This window comes from Symphalangus syndactylus, chromosome X (assembly GCF_028878055.3).
Source record: "Symphalangus syndactylus isolate Jambi chromosome X, NHGRI_mSymSyn1-v2.1_pri, whole genome shotgun sequence".
Taxonomy (NCBI): Eukaryota; Metazoa; Chordata; class Mammalia; order Primates; family Hylobatidae; genus Symphalangus; species Symphalangus syndactylus.
This window is the reverse complement of record NC_072447.2, coordinates 91,421,114-91,439,975: the sequence shown is the minus strand read 5'-3', so window position 1 is coordinate 91,439,975 and position 18,862 is coordinate 91,421,114. Positions and strand designations below refer to the sequence as shown.

At 36.4% G+C, this 18,862-nt stretch overlaps 1 protein-coding gene across 9 annotated transcripts in view; it reads left to right on the top strand.

Annotated features, from left to right (window-relative positions):
* The window catches only part of CHM (CHM Rab escort protein), a 195,353-nt gene extending 176,905 nt beyond the window's left edge, over positions 1-18,448 (top strand). For all 9 annotated transcript variants that reach the window (XM_055266944.2, XM_063634329.1, XM_063634330.1 and 6 more), the window contains 3 exons: positions 659-757; positions 6,494-6,654; positions 14,923-18,448. In XM_055266944.2, coding sequence (XP_055122919.1) covers positions 659-757; positions 6,494-6,654; positions 14,923-15,114 — 452 coding nt within the window. In that variant the 3' untranslated portion in view covers positions 15,115-18,448. The remainder of the gene's footprint in view (positions 1-658; positions 758-6,493; positions 6,655-14,922) is intronic.
* Positions 18,449-18,862: the final 414 nt, after the last annotated feature.

The window sequence follows — 18,862 nt, the reverse complement described above, 5'->3', positions numbered from 1 at the left end:
CTTTAGGAGTTTTAACGGAGTTAGGCTACAATATTTTACTTCCATGAAGGGCCTTGTTTGTACATGATTTTCTCTAACATAAACATTCTCCAAGATTCAGGCCCCATAACTCTGTAAATGCAAAAGGAAAGTAATTTGAAATTTCTGAAAATATTATAGACTGTTTTAACCTGTGCCGTTTTATGTGCTTTCAAGTATATGTGTGATTCTAACTAAGTCAGCAGTGTTCTCCCAAAAGGTTTTTAGAGAACCCTATACTTAGTAGATAATTTGTTGTTAACTTATCAGCAAAACATGTATAAATGGGTTTTTCTGTCTGCAGTATATGAAGTGTGTTCTCTTAGGCAAATACATACCTCACTTTCAGCCTTTTTTTTACCCAGTTATTCTTTAGGAATGTCATAAGTGTAACAAGCTCTTTTCTGTGAATAAATGATTGTCTAAGATTTTCTACTCTGTTTTATCAAATTAACATCAACTGGTACTTCTTGGGTACTTGTTGGGTACTTCCTTTAGCTGTTAGTTAACAAATGTTGTAACTACCATGACTTGCTCAGCTCTCTATTATCCATAATACCAGCTTAATGCCTTAAGTATGAGTAAAATAGATTTGTGATGAGAAGGAACTCAAACGTGTTTTTTTTTTTTTTTTTAACAGATTTGGTTCATTTGACTTGCACATCTTCTAAAACAGCAAGAGAAGATTTAGAACCAGTTGTGCAGAAATTGTTTATTCCATATACTGAAATGGAGATAGGTAAGAAAAATAATTGATGACTCATGATGGAAAGGTAATGTAACCATCATAATCTTCTTAGATATATCATGAAAGTTTCTGCAACCTGAACTGAAATGGGATGTATTCAACAACAATTCACATGTTTTGGTAAGATGGCTGAGCACAGTGTCTGCCTAAACGTGGGAAAATGTTCACCCTACAATGTTAAAGGAAATATATACATCATACACACACACACACACAAAAAGTTAAGCACAAAAATATAAATGTATATGTATAGTTACACAGAAAAAGGATTGTTAGAAAATCAGTTAATTTTGGTGGGATTATGGGCAATTTTCCTTATAATTTTTTTTATTTTACAAGTGTTATACAAAAAGCATATATTCCTTTATCAGAAAAATGTATCTTCCTTTAAGGAAAAAAGATTCAACTAACAGATTAAAATATTAATTGGCAGATGTAGAAATCCTTTCGTATCTAATAGTCTTTTTTTTTGTTGTTTGAGACAGAGTCTCACTCTGTTGCGCAGGTTGGAGTGCAGTGGCGTGATCTCGGCTCACTGCAGCCTCCACCTCCCAGGTTCAAGCAATTCTCCTCCCTCAGCCTCCCGAGTAGCTGGGACTACAGGCGAGTGCCACCACACCCAGCTGATTTTTGTATTTATAGTAGAGACGGGGTTTTCCCGTGTTGGCCAGGGTAGTCTGGAATGCCTGACCTCAGGTGATCCGCCCACCTCGGCCTCCCAAAGTGCTGGAATTAAAGGCGTGAGCCACTGCATCTGGCCTCTAATAGTCTTTTAATACATAGTGTGCTAGTGATTTAATATTTAACTCCCAAAAGTGTATATTGCTACTTATTCATAGGGGAAACACATTTTAAAACTTTCCCCCTACATAACAGTGTAGCACTTGCAGCTGTGAATGGAGAAAATATGCCATATTTTCCTCTGTAAATGATCAAAGAAGCCTTTTGCATTTTCTTTTATATGAAGTGAAGGTGATTTTTATTGTAGGATTTGCATGTGCACTTGAATCTTGATCATTTTCTTCCACTGATTTATATATCTTTATTTTCTTTGCATGTTACTTTTGTTCGTGCAACTATTTATTTACTCATATGTATTGTTTCCTTGCAGCTCATTTCCTATGTGGGTTGCTTATTTTCTTAATGCAGAGATAGTGCATAGAGGGGGGTTTATTTACATAAGAAGACAAACTGTTCTTTAATTTTTTTTTAATTTTATGGGTACATACTAGGTGTATATATTTATTGAGTACATGAGATATATTGATACAGGCATACAATGTGGAGTAATCACGTCGTGGTAAATGGGATACCCATCACTTTAAGCATGTATCATTTCTCAGTGTTACAATCATTCCAGTTCTACTTTTTTAGATATTTTTAAAATTCACTGTAAATGACTGTACTCACCCTGTTGTGCTATCAAATGCTAGATCTTATTCATTCTATTTATGTTCTGCACCCTTTAACCATCCCCACTTTTCCCTCTTCCTTCTCCATTACCCATCCCAGCCTCTGATAACCATCATTGTACACTCTACCTCCGTGAATTACATTGTTTTAATTTTTAGCTCCCACAAATGAGTGAGAACACGTTAAGTTTGTCTTTCTGTGCCTGGCTTATTTCACTTAACATAATGAACCTGTTATGTTCTCAGAGGCTAATATCAATTATGTTTTTTGGGAGCTACCCAAATAAAGTCTTTGAAAACTTCACTTTAGGTTGGGAGTTAATTTACAAATTAAATTATTTTAGTTATAATTTATTAATTTGTAAGTTTTGTATTTTCTTTATTGGAAAGTATCATATAAATGTTTAGATTATTAAAAATTTGATTGCCAAGGTAAAATACATGGTAATATTCCTAAATCTAATATGGAGTCATAGTTTTTTCTTTTGGCTTTAACTACAACTATACTTTGTGTGGAAACCCTGAGTTTCTTAATTATTTCTGAAATTTTAAATAATTCTTATGTTGTAATTTCATTGTGTAGTAGTCTCAATGCACTAAATATGAATCATATCATTACTCTTCACTTTTTAAATGCATTTAATTTTCTTTAAAAAAAATCAAGCTGGGGGAAATTACATGTTCATCACTTAGCATCCTCTATCCATTTTAGATTTTGAAACATTAATCTTAATAGTTAAAGTGCTCCCATTTTGAAATGATGTATTGTTTAGAACCTGAGAGGAATTCTTTGGTAAGAACTATGTGCTCAGAAGGGTCTTCAGGTGCACTGAGGCACTGAAAAGCTACTTTTCACTGACACATAGGCCTTTTTATCATCAGGATGAGGTAGTGGTCATATTTTAATTAAAATGTCAGAACAAATACTGTTGGAGTTATTGAAAATGAATCACCAGATAAAGTGAGCACTGGGCCATGGCAGGTCAAAGAGGCAAAGTCACCTGGAGAAGAGAACTCAATTCATTTTCCTGCCTAAATGAGGAAGAAGGAACTTTATGAGCAATATGAACTTTTAATACATTAAAGTACATTCTTCTCTGTAGGAGAAGCCCCTATTTTCACAGTTTGATGGCTTTTAGTATTATGTTTTGATTATTTGACATTCATATAATACCTTATGCTTTACTGCATTGTAAATATTTTAGTTTAAAACATGTACCAAAGGAATAACATTATTTGGGCTTATTTTCTTTTTGTTTGTATTTGAATTCTACATTCTCTGTGCTTCATAATCCTCAATGAAAGTCAGCCTAGTCACCTTTTAAAAAAAATCTATATAATAGCCATCCTAGTACGTGTGAAGTAGTATCTCATTGTAGTCTTGCTTTGCTTTTCCCCCAGCGATTAGTGATGTTCAACATCTTTTCTTCTCTGGAGAAATATCTATTCATTTCCTTTGCACATTTTTTAATTGGATTTGTTGTTGTTGAGTTGTAGGAGTTCTTTACATATTCTGGATATTAATCCCTTATCAGATACATGACTTGTAAATATTTGTTGTGGCATTGTAAATGGGATTGCATTCTTGACTTAGCTCTCTGCTTGATTGTTATTAGTGTATAGAAATCCTACTGATTTTTGTGTCCTAAAACTTTACTGAAGTCGTTTATCAATTCAAGGAGCCTTTTGATGGCATCTTTAGAATTCTCTAGGTATAGAATCATATTGTCAGTGAAGCGTCTCACTCATTTTCTATCTGAAAGAGCAGCACTGCCTAAAAAAACAGAAATTTCCCGTATAGGTGTAGTTTAAAGTCCATAGCTAGTGTGTTAAGTAATTGTTGGGCTGTGAAAGCAAATGTCTTAATTAATTCCTTTCTGTGTGTGCTCTATCCAGACTCAGTCAGGGATATGACAGTCTCCACCACTCTGCTGGTATTACTGACATAGTTTACTCTATCCCTAAACATGGCATGCAGCTGTAGACGCCATTTTTTGCTTTCTTGTTATTGTTATGCTATAGTTGCTTTTCTTCTACCTACCCTATTCTACACTTACTCCAGTTTAATTTGCCCAAGATCCTATTCTAAATTACCTATTACATCTTTAGTCCTTCTTACTATCAAATTGAATGAAATGAGCTACTGCAGAAAACCAGTAGTTTTACCAGTAGTTCTACCCCTGGCACCTTGTGATGCACTCTTAGCCAAAGCTCAGCAACTTTAATATTTTTTGACAGTTTTGCACTTCACAACTGCATATTAGTTTTCTAGCTATCTCTTTGCCTTCCAGCTGACCTCAAAGAAAGATGAAGCAATTATATATCTCTTTAAAGTTTTAAGGTCAAAGCCTGATAATGCCCTTGTATCCAGAGCATTTATCTTCAGCCTATGTCAGTTTTTCACCTCCCTCATGGTTTCTTTTCAAAGGCGCAACCTCTATGAAATTAGTTTAAATCTGTTGGATTATTCATTTCCTCCAACGTTTATTAAGTGAAGTGTTCCTTTGAGCTGGATGTTTAATGAGATACAAGATAAGCTCTCCTAGTATATGCTTAGAAATGGGCTGGGCAATATTAAAGAAAGACTTTCCAGACCTTAGCCCACTTGTTAGCAGTGCTCCCCAAGTCTGGTATCCCAAATCATAGGAGATACATTTAAGTATCTTCCCATGAGATTCGTGTAACTAAACTCATTAATCAGTTTACTAAGAGCCATATGATGTTAGCTATAAAATATGAATTCCTTATTGTTCCTTTGTTTTGTCAATAGATTTAGCCACCTAATATGTTCCTACATGAAGTTAGTGATATCTTAGACGACTCATAGATCTTAGCACTAGAAAGGGGCACCTTAGGAGATCACGTCTTCCACTCAGTTTCTTCATCCTATTCCACTAATAATTATGGATTATTCAGGATGAACTAGGAAAATAACTTATTTGGTGTTCTTATAGTGGAGATACCGTAAATTAAATGTAATAAAATCCTGTTTATCCTGATGTGGGAAATAGGGCTTTCTTGTTAATTGAATACTGCTATTAGGTGAAGATTTCTCTATATTGATTACCAATTAAATAATAGTAATTAATGAGATAATTATGCCTTTAGCATTTTCTTTATTATTCATGAGGTGCCTCATGGTCTTGGGCAATCTTCATAAACATTCCTTATTATTGTACAAAATTTGAACTTCTGTTCAGATTCAGGCTAAAGAAAACTCTCTAGTCAATGAATGTATCAACAGCAATATCTTATGTTTTCAAACAAAGAAAATTTAATTATAACAATTTTAAAGAGGAGAGGCAAATAAATGATTATCAAATTAGCAAGAAATAGGCTTTATGCATTGAGATTAATAATGTTGGACCTTTTTATAAGCACATCGTACTTTGATCATACCTGAAAATACAATAACATCAATTCAGAAATTATTTACTGAGCATCTGTCGTGTGCTAGGCCCTATATTAGGGAACCAAAAACAAGGAAGGAGAGTAAGAACTAAGTCTAGTTCATGTGTATATCCCCAGCTCCTAGCTCAATGCCTAACACCCATGATAGACACATGCTCTTAAATGAGAGAACATGTGCTCAGAATGGCATTCACTGTTATGACTTCATTTTTGATATTTATTGGTTGTCGTTAATTTTTTAATAAGACAAAGCGTTAGGATGTGAGTTAGGACAACAAAGTTTTAATCGTGTATTTACTATTTTTTAAATAATAACTTTATTGAGATACCATTCATATACCATATGATTCACCCATTTGAAGTGTACAATTCATTGTCTCTTAGCATATTTGTAGAATTGTCCAAACATCACCACCATCAGTTTTAGAACATTTCCATCACCCCAAAAGAAACGTCATACCACTTAGTGATCACCTCCCATTTGCCCCCAGTTTCCTTCAGCCCTAGGTAACCTACTAACCCACTTCCTGCTTATCCTGGATATGTGTATATACTATTGAATTACTATATAATTTATCAAGTTGGTTTGTCCACTTGAAACATAAGGAAATCAATTTATGTTACCTTCTCTCTTTATAGGGAAAATTTAAGGATGAATGTGATCATAAACCCTTTGATACTAGTGAGAAGAAGTAATAGAAGTCCAAAGGAGCACGATTGGAGTAAAATCTAACTTACTAATCAAAATAGAGTGTGCAGATGCAAATTTACTAATTGTTTACATACGAAGCTCTGATTTACTACAATATCTAGTCATGGCTTAATCGGTAATAGGCTACACAGTGTAGTAATTGACAAGCATGTTGTATTTTAGAATGTAAATACAATTTATTTCTATATTTAGAAAATGAACAAGTAGAAAAGCCAAGAATTCTGTGGGCTCTTTACTTCAATATGAGAGATTCGTCAGATATCAGCAGGAGCTGTTATAATGATTTACCATCCAACGTTTATGTCTGCTCTGGCCCAGATTGTGGTTTAGGAAATGATAATGCAGTCAAACAGGTAAGGCTCTTGATGTTTCTCAGTTTTGTATTAAGATGTTGGTGTGGTTGGGAAATATTTTTTCCTCTGGGAGGAGAGAAAAGTCTAGAAAAGCATCTCTCAGTAATACCATTTCTGTAATTTGCACTAAAAGTTTTTTCTATGACCTACAAAGCTACTTTAAATATACTTTAAATACAGGATCAGATATTTTCACTTTCTTGAATAAAATGTTGAGTTACAGAGATTTTTTATGAGTTCCATCGTGGGAATGAGGATAGAAGATGCTAAAAATACATATTCATAAATAAGAATTTATAATGCCAATATTTTAAAGAAACATTGTTTCTAACTTAAACATTTGGACGATTGCTATATTATTTTGAAATACATAAATTATTTTTCTTGGTAAACAGTCATTTCAAGAAAGTTGTAACTACTAAGGCTTATAAAATTAATTTTACAGTAGTCAATGCATTTTTTAATCATAGAAAAGAAGTTATAGCGTAGTTTTACATAGTTAACATGATTCCATTTATGTTTTCACACAAATTCCTGTCCCAGGAGCTACCATTACTGCTGCTGAGGTCTATTGTAAAGTAAGGTGGAAGTTTGTGATAGCCATCCTGGTCAGGGCTATGAAGAGGCACAGTTTGATACAAGCTGCTAAAAGTGAGCCATGATTCCATTAAGCTGAATATTGATATGTATATATAAATATACTTCTTTGCCTTGGACAGGACGAAAACAAACAGAAAATATTTTTTGAGACACATTTCTAAAAACTTTTCACGGGTAGAACTGGCACATCTGTCCATTAAGTCAATAAATGGGTAATTTAACATTGTTCTGAGACCACAGATGGAATTTCATTCCCACCAGTGGCAAGGATCTTATAGTAGCAAATGTCCTGGTTGAGCCTGTAATCTAATTTTGAGTCATAGTAGCAAAGCTATGTCTATCATGAGGATACAGACATCTGCGGTTTTTTTCTAGAATTCTTGTGTATTTTCTTCAGTGCCTGATGGTGATCCTGGATAATCATATTCAGCCAGTGACACCAAATGAAAGTAGGAAGTCACATCTCTCATCCATCATTCATTCTGTTAGTTTAGTAAGAACCCAAGATGGCTGAAGATCTGCATTTATAGCTTGAAATGATCAAGTCATTTTTACTTTAATGTTCTAATTTTTGCAAGTAGAAATAGCCAACAAATTTTTAGCCAGGTACCTTAGGTCATTTTTATCCCTGAATGAACTTTAATATTTTTTAACCAAAAAAATTTAAGTAAGGGCTTATAATACAAGTACTAATGTAATCTAAACATCTAAACTGCATGCTAGAAGATTATAATTGAGGGATAATTTTATCATGAGGTAATTTGCTTCTCAAGAAGATAATCTTCAGAGGTAACATGCTATAACAGTAGAAAACAGTATAGTGCTAATTTTGGTACTAATTAATACATGCTATTAAATGTAAGCAGTTTTAAATTTGTTGTATAGCTTTTAATCTCATCAATTTTGGGGAAAATATTATAATGCCTACTTTAAAGAGCATTGACAATATTTATAAATAGCTTGTGTATTCAGGTAAACTGCATGCTAATTCCTGTGTATCAGCCTGTAATTATGTCAATCACTAATTGGTGATTTCTGGTGATTGGTATTTTCCAAATGAAGATTATCCATAAAAGCTCTCAGAATATCACCTAGACTTTGCTTATGTAGACAACACAAGCCCATGCAGATTTCTTCTTCTTTTTTTTTTTTTTTTTTTTTTTGAGACAAACAGAGTCTCACTCTGTCAGTCACCCACCCAGGCTGGAGTGCAGTGGCGCAATCTCGGCTCACTGCAAACTCTGCCTCCTGGGTTAATGCCATTCTCCTGCCTCAGCCTCCCAGGTAGCTGGGAGGCACCTGCCACCACGCCCAGCTAATTTTTTGTATTTTTAGTAGAGATGGGGTTTCACTGTATTAGCCAGGATGGTCTCGATCTCCTGACCTCAAGATCCGCCCGCCTCGGCCTCCCAAAGTGGTGGGATTACAGGCGTGAGCCACCACGCCCGGCCCGATTTCTTCATTTTTAAAAAACAAATGAAATACTTCATTTTACCAGTTGGCAGGTTTACATCTTTTCTTATTTGTAAAATGTATAGAGGTTGAGTAATGTAAACTTGACACTCTTGTGTTCATAGGGAACTATTTATGATTTGAAGATGCACCGAAAACATAAAGTGATCTGTCATTAATACCCACAAGTTCAAATTGTGTGCTCCTGGCCTCCAAGACATTCTCTATTGCCACCGCAATACCAACCTAAGTGATAGTTGTGATTCTTTCTATGACTTGCTCATTTTTGTATTTCAGTTTTGTTTTTATTTTTCTGAAACTGACATCTGATATATCTCTTTTCTTGGTAGATGTTGTGTACCATTTACCCAAATGTATTGATGGGCAGTTCCATAGTCCTCATTCCCAAGACATTGATAGCTCACTCCTTTAGGAGCCCCACCCTCTAGGAGATGTCACTACCATGGGAATAAGAATAAATAGTACCATACTCTTTGTATTTTACTTCAAGTATAAAATGAGTTAAATTGGCTGATGCTGGGCTGGGCTGGCAACTTAACCACCATTTAGAACATTGCTTTATGGACAGATTAGCCAGTCACTTACGACATTTGATATACAGCCCATTATTAAGTTGAGAGCTAGCTGCATAGATTGAACTATCAGATTGTTCACATACTGTAGTGCCATTTGTTTTCTCATGCCTTTGAGAGAGAGAGGGCAATTTTAGATGTCATATTTTCTGTAGCTGCCATTCATTTGAGCACTTTCTGTGTGTCAGATTCTATCCTTAGCATCCCATATATATTATCTTATTTGGTCCTCAAAACAGTCTTATGAGATAAGTAAGTATTTGTGATATCCCCATTTATAGATAAGGAAGCTAAGTCCAAAAGGGGCTAAATAACTTGTCCAGAGGTCCCATAGCTAGTAAGTTCTTGAGCCAAGAATTAAACTCAACTCTTTTGGATCCCAGTGTTTGTACACTCACCCAGTGTTATATGCTACTTTCAGCTTATGAGTAGGCATACATCCTAAAAACATTAAAGTTTAACTATATTGATGAAATGTTTGTTTTTGTTTTGTGTTGATGTATGTTAACTAAACATAGAAATATTTTAAATAATTCACTTTATTATCTCTGTACTTCCCAGTGTGAGCACACCAAGTCACAATATAATTAGCCCTTTCCAATGTTTTAACCACCTGAAATTTTTTACCCTTTGAGCTAACTTCTGGCTTAAAAAAGGTGAAGAGGATGAAAAGTTGCCAATCAACTATTCTGTGCTTAGAACTAGGTTTAGTTGGCAAACAAAATGCAGCAGACCAAGAAGCATTAGATACACTTTCCAGAGCATGGCAGTTGACCCTAAGAGGTTCCAGCAGTTAGAGGGAGGAGAGATTTGGGAAGGGCTGGAGTCTGGCTATTGGAAATTGGCATCAACAAGGGCCAGGGCAGATGGGCTATAGGTGGGACTTTCATAAGCAGGTAGAACACAAGGAAGAGTGGTGTGACAACCTGCAACTGGTGCTAATCTTAGGAGGCAGCTGGTGCATGACAAGATATATGGAAGTATATGGTGTGGGATCCAGCCACAGAGACTGGAGTTCAGGGTAAAAGCTGTTCTATGGGGAGGAGGCAAAAGGGAGACAAGGTGTCAAACACAGAGGAACTAGCATAGAAGAAGTAAAAGAATTAGTAGTAATAATAATTATTATTATATTTATACTTAATATTTGTATTAAATGTTACTGACATTCTATTTTATGCCAAGGCACTAAGGATCCAGAGTTGACTAAAAGTATTTGTCATCCTGGAGGAATCACTGTCAGGTAAAGGAGAAAAGCATGTAAACTAATGACAGTGTAGTGTGGTATATGTACTAATATATCCAAAGTCTAGAAATAACACAAAGGAGCAATGAGCCCAATCTAGGAGTCAGAGAACCTTACAGAGAGGGGTATAATAGAAGAGTAGCAATTCTCCATCTAAATCAAAGACAGTAGAATTGAAACATTCTGGGTGTGAAGAATAACGTTGGTACCAGCCCAGGATGTAAAAGATAAATATCATGGTGTATTATTTCATACAAATAAACAGGTATTAGTAAATCAAGAAGTCTGAGAGATGGAGGCTAGATGAAGTGGTATATGATAAGATCAGAGAAGGTAAGCCTGAAGGGTTTTATTTTCTATAGTAGGGATCTTGGATTTTATCCTATTGGTGATGGGGAGTCATTGAAGAATTTTAAGCCAAAAATGGAATAAACAGAATTTTATTTTCCATGGACCCATCTGAAGGTGGCATGGAGATGGATTATATGGGGGAACTCTAGAGGCAAGGAGACCAGTCCAATTCTGAGGCTATTGTAGTTGTCTAGTTGAAAGATGGTGCATGTCTGGGCTATGTCAGTGGGGGAAGGAGCAGATGAAGTTAAGAGATAGAAGATAAAATTGATAGAATTTGATGATTGTTTGCATGCCAAGGATAAAAGGGAGGGAGAACTTTTACAGATAGTAAAGATAGAGATGTAAGACAAAAAGACCATTAGGGGAACGGAAGTATGAGGTAATGGCTTTGTCTGACCTAGGTCCTGCTTCTACAAGGATTGCGTGTCTCTAGCAAAGGAGTATGGTGAGTTCCCGGAATGGAGAGCAAAGACAGGCATCTGTAATGTTTAATTTCCAAATAGCCATAATAAAAAATGCAGTTAGCTATAGTTACCATGCTGTACATTAGATCCCCAGAACTTATAGCTGAAAGTTCATACCCTTAAACCAACAGCTCTTCACTCCCTAGCCCCTGGCAACCACCCTCAACTTTTTTAGATTCTACATGTAAGTGAGATCATGTGGTATTTGTCTTTCTGTGCTTGGCTTATTTCATTTAGCATAATGTCCTCCGGGTTCATTTATCTTGTCATAAATGACAGGATTCTTCAATTCAAATTTGACAAGAGAGCAGATTTTAAGTATTCTTACTACAAACACACACACATACACACGCACAGTGGTAACTATTAGTAGTGATGGACGTGTTAACTTAATTGTGGTAATCATTACACAGTGTATATCAACTGACCTTGTACACCTTAAATATATATAATTTTTGTCAATTAAGCATTTAAAAACTTAAAAGAAATTGTCTATAGTAATTGGCGTGTCCAAAAACATACCCTTGAAGTTTTTTTATTCTGTTACCCTGTCATACTAATAAGTTCAGCTTAAATCTTGACATTTTTACTTATGTTATTATTAGTAATAATGAAAGTAGCTACCATATATGTCAGCTTAATCTCTGATATTTTATAGGTAAGGAAGCCAAAGCTCAGAAATTGAGAAAGCATTCCACAAATCACATAGCTGCTAAATCATAGAGCCAGTATTTTTACTGAGGCTGTCTTTTCAAAACCCATGAGCTTAAACAAGTGCTATAGTCCTTAAAGTCCAGGGAATGGGAATTATATCAAAAAGCAAATAGTTGAACAAACAGTGAAGAGTTTTCTTCATTTGGACAGTAACTTGTTAAAATTACTATATGCTAAATTAGACTATACCAGTATCACATGTAGGCTTGTATTAGTCTGTCCTCACACTGCTATAAAGATACCACCTGATACTGTGTAATTTATAAACAAAAGAGGTTTTATTGACTGACAGTTCCTCATAGCTGGGGAGGCCTAAGGAAATGTAAAATCATGGTGGAAGACAAAGGGGAAGCAAGGTATGTCTTACATGGCGGCAGGAGAGAGAAAGCAAAGAGGGAACTGCCAAAAACTTTTAAACCGTCAGATCTTGTGAGAAGTCACTATCACGAGAACAGCATGGGGAAAACTGCCCCCATAATCCATTCACCTCCCACCAGTCCCTCCCTAATACTTGTGGATTACAATTGCAAATGAGATTTGGGTGGGGACACAGAGCCAAACCATATCATTCTGCCCCTGGCCCTTCCCAAATCTCATATCCTTTTCACATTTCAAAACCAATCATCCCTTCCCAACAGCCCTCCAAAGTCTTTTAAAACTCACATTCCAGCATTAACTCAAAAGTCCATGTCCAAAGTCTCATCTGAGACAAGTCAAGTCCCTTCTGCCTATGAACCTGTAAAATCAAAAGCAAGTTAGTTACTTCCAAGATACGATGGGGTATAGGCATTGGGTAAATGTCCCCATTCCAAATTGGAGAAATTGGACAAAACAAGGGGGCCATAGGCCCCATTCAAGTCCAAAACCCAGCCAGGCAGTCACTAAATCTTAAAGCTCCAAAATCTCCTTTGACTCCATGTCTCACATCCAGGCCATGCTGATACAAGGGCTAGGCTCCCACAGCCTTGGGCAGTTGCAACCCCGTGGCTCTGCAGGGCATAGGCACTGTGCCTGCTTTCACGGGCTGGCATTGAGTGCCTGTGACTTCTCCAGGTGCATGGTGCAAGCTGTCAGTGGAGCTACCAGTCTGGGGTCTAGAGGACAGTGGCCCTCTTCTTCTTACAGCTCCACTAAACAGTTCCCTAGTGATGACTCTTTGTGGGGGCTCCAAGCCCACATTTCCCTTCAGCACTGCCCTAGCAGAGGTTCTCCATGAGGGCTCTACCCCTGCAGCAGACTTCTGCCTGGCCATCTAGGCGTTTCCTAACATCCTCTGAAATCTATGCAGAGGCTCCCAAACCTCAACTCTTGTCTTTTGTGCACCCTCAGGCCCAACATCACATGGAAGCTGGCAATGCTCGGGGCTTGCACCCTCTGAAGCAACAGCCCAAGCTGTACCTTTATTCCTTTTAGCCATGGCTGGAGCTGGAGCAGCTGGGATGTAGGGTACCATGTTCCAGGGCTGCACGGAGCAGTGGGGCCCACTCAGCCCACAAAACCATTTTTTCCTCCTAGGGAAGATCTCTGACATGCCCTGGAGACATTTTCCCCATTGTCTTGTCTATTGACATTTGGCTCATCATTGCTTATGCAAATTGCTATAGCCAGCTTGAATTCCTCCCCAGAAAATGGATTTTTCTTTTCTCCTACATGGTCAGGCTGCAAATTTTCCAAACCTTTATGCTCTGCTTCCCTTTTAAACATAAGAAGTTCCAATATCAAGCCATCTCTTTGTGAACACACACACTGAGTGCTTTCAGAATCAGCCAGGTCACCTCTTGAATGCATTGCTGCTTAGAAATTTTTTCTGCCACATACCCTAAATCATCTTTCTCAAGTTCACAGTTTCACAGATCTCTAGGGCAGGGAGAAAATGCCACTAGTCTCTTTGCTAAAGCATAGCAAGAGTCACCTTTGCTCTAGTTCCCAATAAGTTCCTCATCTCCATCTGAGGCCACCTCAGCCTGGACATCATTGTTCATATCACTATCAGCATTTTGGCCAAAACCATTCAACAAGTCTCCAGAAAGTTCCAAATTTTCCCACATTTACCTGTCTTCTTCTGAGCCCTCCAAACTGTTCTAACCTCTTCCTGTTACCCAATTCCATAGTCACTTCCACATTTTCAGGTTATCTTTTAGTAGTACCCCACTCCTGGTACCAATTCTCAGTGTTAGTGCCTCTTACACTGCCATAAAGATACTACCTGAGACTAGGTAATTTGTAAACAAAAAAGGTTTAATTGACTCACAAGGCCACATGGCTGGGGAGGCCTCAGGAAAGTTACAATCATAGCGGAGGGTGAAGGGGAAGCAAGGCACATCTTACATGGTGGCAGGAAAAAGAGAAAAGGGGGAACTGCTAAATACTTTTAAACCATCAGATCTTCTGAGAACTCACTATCACAAGAACAACATGGGAACAGCCACCCCCATAATCTAATCACCCCCTAACACGTGGGGATAACAATTTGAGATGAGATTTGGGTGAGGACTCAGAACCAAACCATATCAAGGCTCTATAAGAAATCATATAAATAATGTTAAAGAAATTATATTTCTCTTGATATATAGAATGTGTTTCAGTTCTCAACAATCTGAACACTTGATAATGAACCTGATGAGGTACTGCCATCCTTGAAGAGTGGACCTGAATACATGTACAGAATTAAAGGGAGAAGTCATAGAATTCTGAAAACAGACTTACAGTTCATGTATTCTGATAAAGTACTGTAACCTGTTTAAGCAAATTTTTAAGGATAAAACAATTTTTTTTAGTTAATGCCAGAAATGCACACACATTTTAAACTGATTTCCAAAAACGATTTTATCTTTTCCTCCTTGGCCAGGCTGAAACACTTTTCCAGGAAATCTGCCCCAATGAAGATTTCTGTCCCCCTCCACCAAATCCTGAAGACATTGTCCTTGATGGAGACAGTTTACAGCCAGAGGCTTCAGAATCCAGTGCCATACCAGAGGCTAACTCAGAGACTTTCAAGGAAAGCACAAACCTTGGAAACCTAGAGGAGTCCTCTGAATAATGGATATACACCAAACTGGATACCCAACTTTGGAAATTTCGACTGGTCTCAGAGTCTACTTGATAGAAGGACTGTTTGAAAAATGTTAGAAAGCAGCAGCAATTATAAGGCAAAATAGATAATAGAAATCCAAAAGGGGATTTTCCTTACAGAGGACATTCCAAGAACACACAACACTTATAAAGCACATTGACTTGCTCATGTTAAATACCAAACTTGCGTGACTAGCAGATGAAAATTATAAAACAATTGATTCTCAGGAATGTAACTGTGGATATGAAAGTGATCCTATGCATTGTTAATAATTCCATGGTCTTAGGACAATTTTGCTTACTACTTTGGATCTTTGTTTGAAAGCCACATTTTCAGAACCAGGTCACGTATTTTCTTTGGTTATTTGAATTATATTTTCTTTATGGACAAGAACATCATAACATAATGATAAAAACATATAGAAAAACTAAAGTATCATGATCTAGATAGAAGCCTGTATTTGGAATACAGGTTTGTTTTGCTTTCTATGTTGAGAAGCATGGAAAATGCTAATATGAAGGTGTTTAGACATTTTTACGAACAAGTCAGTAATGTTTTTTAGTATCAGTGGTGATAATTTGTTTGTAAATTATTTACATATTGGGAGAGGTCAGTAATGAAGAAATGAAAGAATGGAAGGAAAGGTGTGGATAGGCTCATTGGTATTTGGATGTTCTGTCTGTCAAGTAACTAGAGTATTAGGCTAATTGTCTACAGACCTAATTTAATCCTGGCTGTCCTACTGATGACATTTGGTAAATTGTTTAACTTCTGAGCCTACGTTTCTCCATATATAAAGTGGAAATAGTATTACTATGCCTACTATATGAGAATGGTTATGAAGACAAATGCAATGCCATGTTTAGAATGGGTTTGCCAGAAGAAAATTGTTTTAGAATTTTCCCATTGACTTGATGAATCTCAAAAGTCTCACGCAGGAAATAATTGCTTGCTGTCAGTCAACTTCCAAACAAAATAGATCACAGCGTTTTTATTGCATTAAGCTTTTTAAATGAAAATTTCTTTTTTAAAGTAGTATTTTATAGTCTTACAGACCAGTAAAAGTAGTAACAAGTAGAATTGTGGTTTTGAAATATTACTAAGGAAAACACTCTATAAATTGTTTTATTCCTTTTCTGGTAGGTAAACCTGCAACCACCAAGGACTCCGAATTGTGTATGACAGTTGGTAAGCCCTAGTATATACTCTACATAAAAACATTAGGGTTGCCTGTAATCCCAGCACTTTGGGAGGCTGAGGTGGGTAGATCGCTTGAGGTCAGGAGTTCGAGACCAGCCTGGCCAACATGGCAAAACCCTGTCTCTACTAAAAATACAAAATTTTAGCTGGGTGTTAGGGTGGGCACCTGTAATCCCAGCTACTTTGGAGGCTGAAGTAGCAGACTCACTTGAACCAGGGAGGCGGAGGTTGCAGTGAGCCAAGATTTTGCCACTGCACTCCAGCCTGGGTGACAGAGCAAGACTCTGTCTAAAAAAAAAAAAAAAAGTTAGGGCTGTACATAGGCAGCAAACCAAGCTGCTGCGACGTTGCCTATATTTAAATTTTCTCAAATGGCCAAGCTCTGATGGTCTACTTTATTTGAGCAATAGTTTAGACTTATAATTGCCTATAAATAAACAAATGAACTCTGTTTTTTTGTTTTTTTTTTTTTCACAACATCTGGCTTATATTGTCTGTCAGGAAGCCATGGCTCCAATGTAAAGTACATAGTTTTTACATACTTCAACTGCAGCTGGTCCCTGACCTCACCAGGTTTCAGAGATGTTCTTAAAGGAAGCCAGCTGTGGCAGGTCACAGATTCATGGGAAATGGAAAGAACCAAGGAATGTAGCTCTTGCCTCACCTTTCTACCCACTGCAGATACAGTTCAAGCCAGAATAATGGAAGAACTTAACTTTCTAGCCTCTCAGGCTGCTCCTATCCCTACCTCCCAATGTACAGCCCCTCCCCATCTCTTTAGTCCCCTTTCTCTCGCTTTCCCTTTTATAGTGTCACATAAATCAGGGACAGTAGGATCACATTATAACCTACTTTGTCACAGGGATTCGATTTTTCTTACATCAAATCATGTTTCCTGAAACCCAGCTGGGGCGTATGCACTCAATGTCTAATACGTACCTATTAATGTACCAGGTATTGGCCTTGCCCCTGGATATCAGCAATATATTATAAAAGGTTCCAGTAGATGAGACGATTGAGTCTGAATACAATTGCACTAAATTGTGCCAATGAAGATATTGTACTGTTACGGTCTTAGAGTTAAGGCTGCTTGAATGCAGCATGCACATTCATGTAAACAGACAATCAGGGTAGGCCTAGAATAACCACAAAAATGTTTAAAAGTTCCTGAACATGATTCGTGATGATTAAAATATCATATAACTGATAAAAGACTTTAAGAACTTTAGATATTTCCTGTTGCCTCAAAATGTAACAGAAATTATTCTTAGAGCTTTCTTTTTAGCTATCCTAATTACTGCAAATAAATATTTGTTCTTATAGTTTTAAATCAAAAAGAAAAATCTTTTGTTATAAAACCTTAAGCTTGAAGTCATATTAATAAAATTAATATGTTGTACATAGTGGAAAATTTTCAGTAACTAAAATTTCAAAAAATGCTATTAAAGAATTTTGATTCATGTATTTAAACTACTTAGTTATGCATGCTTCTTATTAACCAAAAGTGATAATACCATTCAGTTTAGTGATCAGTATGAGAACCAATACCTAATCCTATGTTGCTATTGTATTTTTTCCTAGTTGGTGTGCCTGCTCAGAAAAACATATAGTGTATGTGTATACATACCTGTGTATATATAAAAGGTCAATTTATATATTTTTCTATAGGAAAATGGAGTAACAAGTTCCCTATCTCCCATAATATTTATTCGTCCATAGTAAAATGGCCACATTGATGATAATTTCTAGAACTAGTTTCTGAGATTGTCAGCCCTTTGTCTAAAATAATGGCAGTATTAATGATTGACTTCTGTCACTGCCATAGTTACCTGGATTGGCAGCCTTGGTAGCCTTTGTCTAAAGTCCTAAAGAGTTCCAAAAAAAATGTGTTGAAATTTAATTGCTAAATAGTGGTTGGTGATTCTTATACAGTAGGAATTGTAATAATTTTCTTGCAAATAAGTTATTTACTGCTATTGATATTGAATAATTTGTCTTTTACTCAGATGTATTTCAAAAAGCATGAATATATGATTATTCATAAATTGTACACTTTAACAGTAAGTTTTCAGAGGAAATAAAGACTTTTAAATCCTTTTCAGTCATGGTGTCATATTTTGTAGTACTTGCATCTTTTATATATGCCAACAATTTGAAGATTGCCTTTAACCTGATTTATGTTTTAATATTAGTCTAGTATGTAAATAGTTAATTGTCAAGCTGTATATTTGGTTTTGTTTTTAGGCATCTGCCAACTGTGCTAAGTTTGTGAGAAACGCAATGAAATAATATAGGGGCATGAGCTACTTTGCAAACTGTTCTAAATGCCAACATTAGTGCCAATATCAAACAAAAGTGGATGAGACCTTTTTCTGTTTGGAATCAGTGCTATAGAGGCTGTGCAGCATGGGCTATGAATTTATAGTACATTGATTGCCTACAGACTGTTTTCACATCTCACATGATGAGAATCTGAAAAGTTTTTCATATCTGCTTGGTAAATGCGAACCTGAAA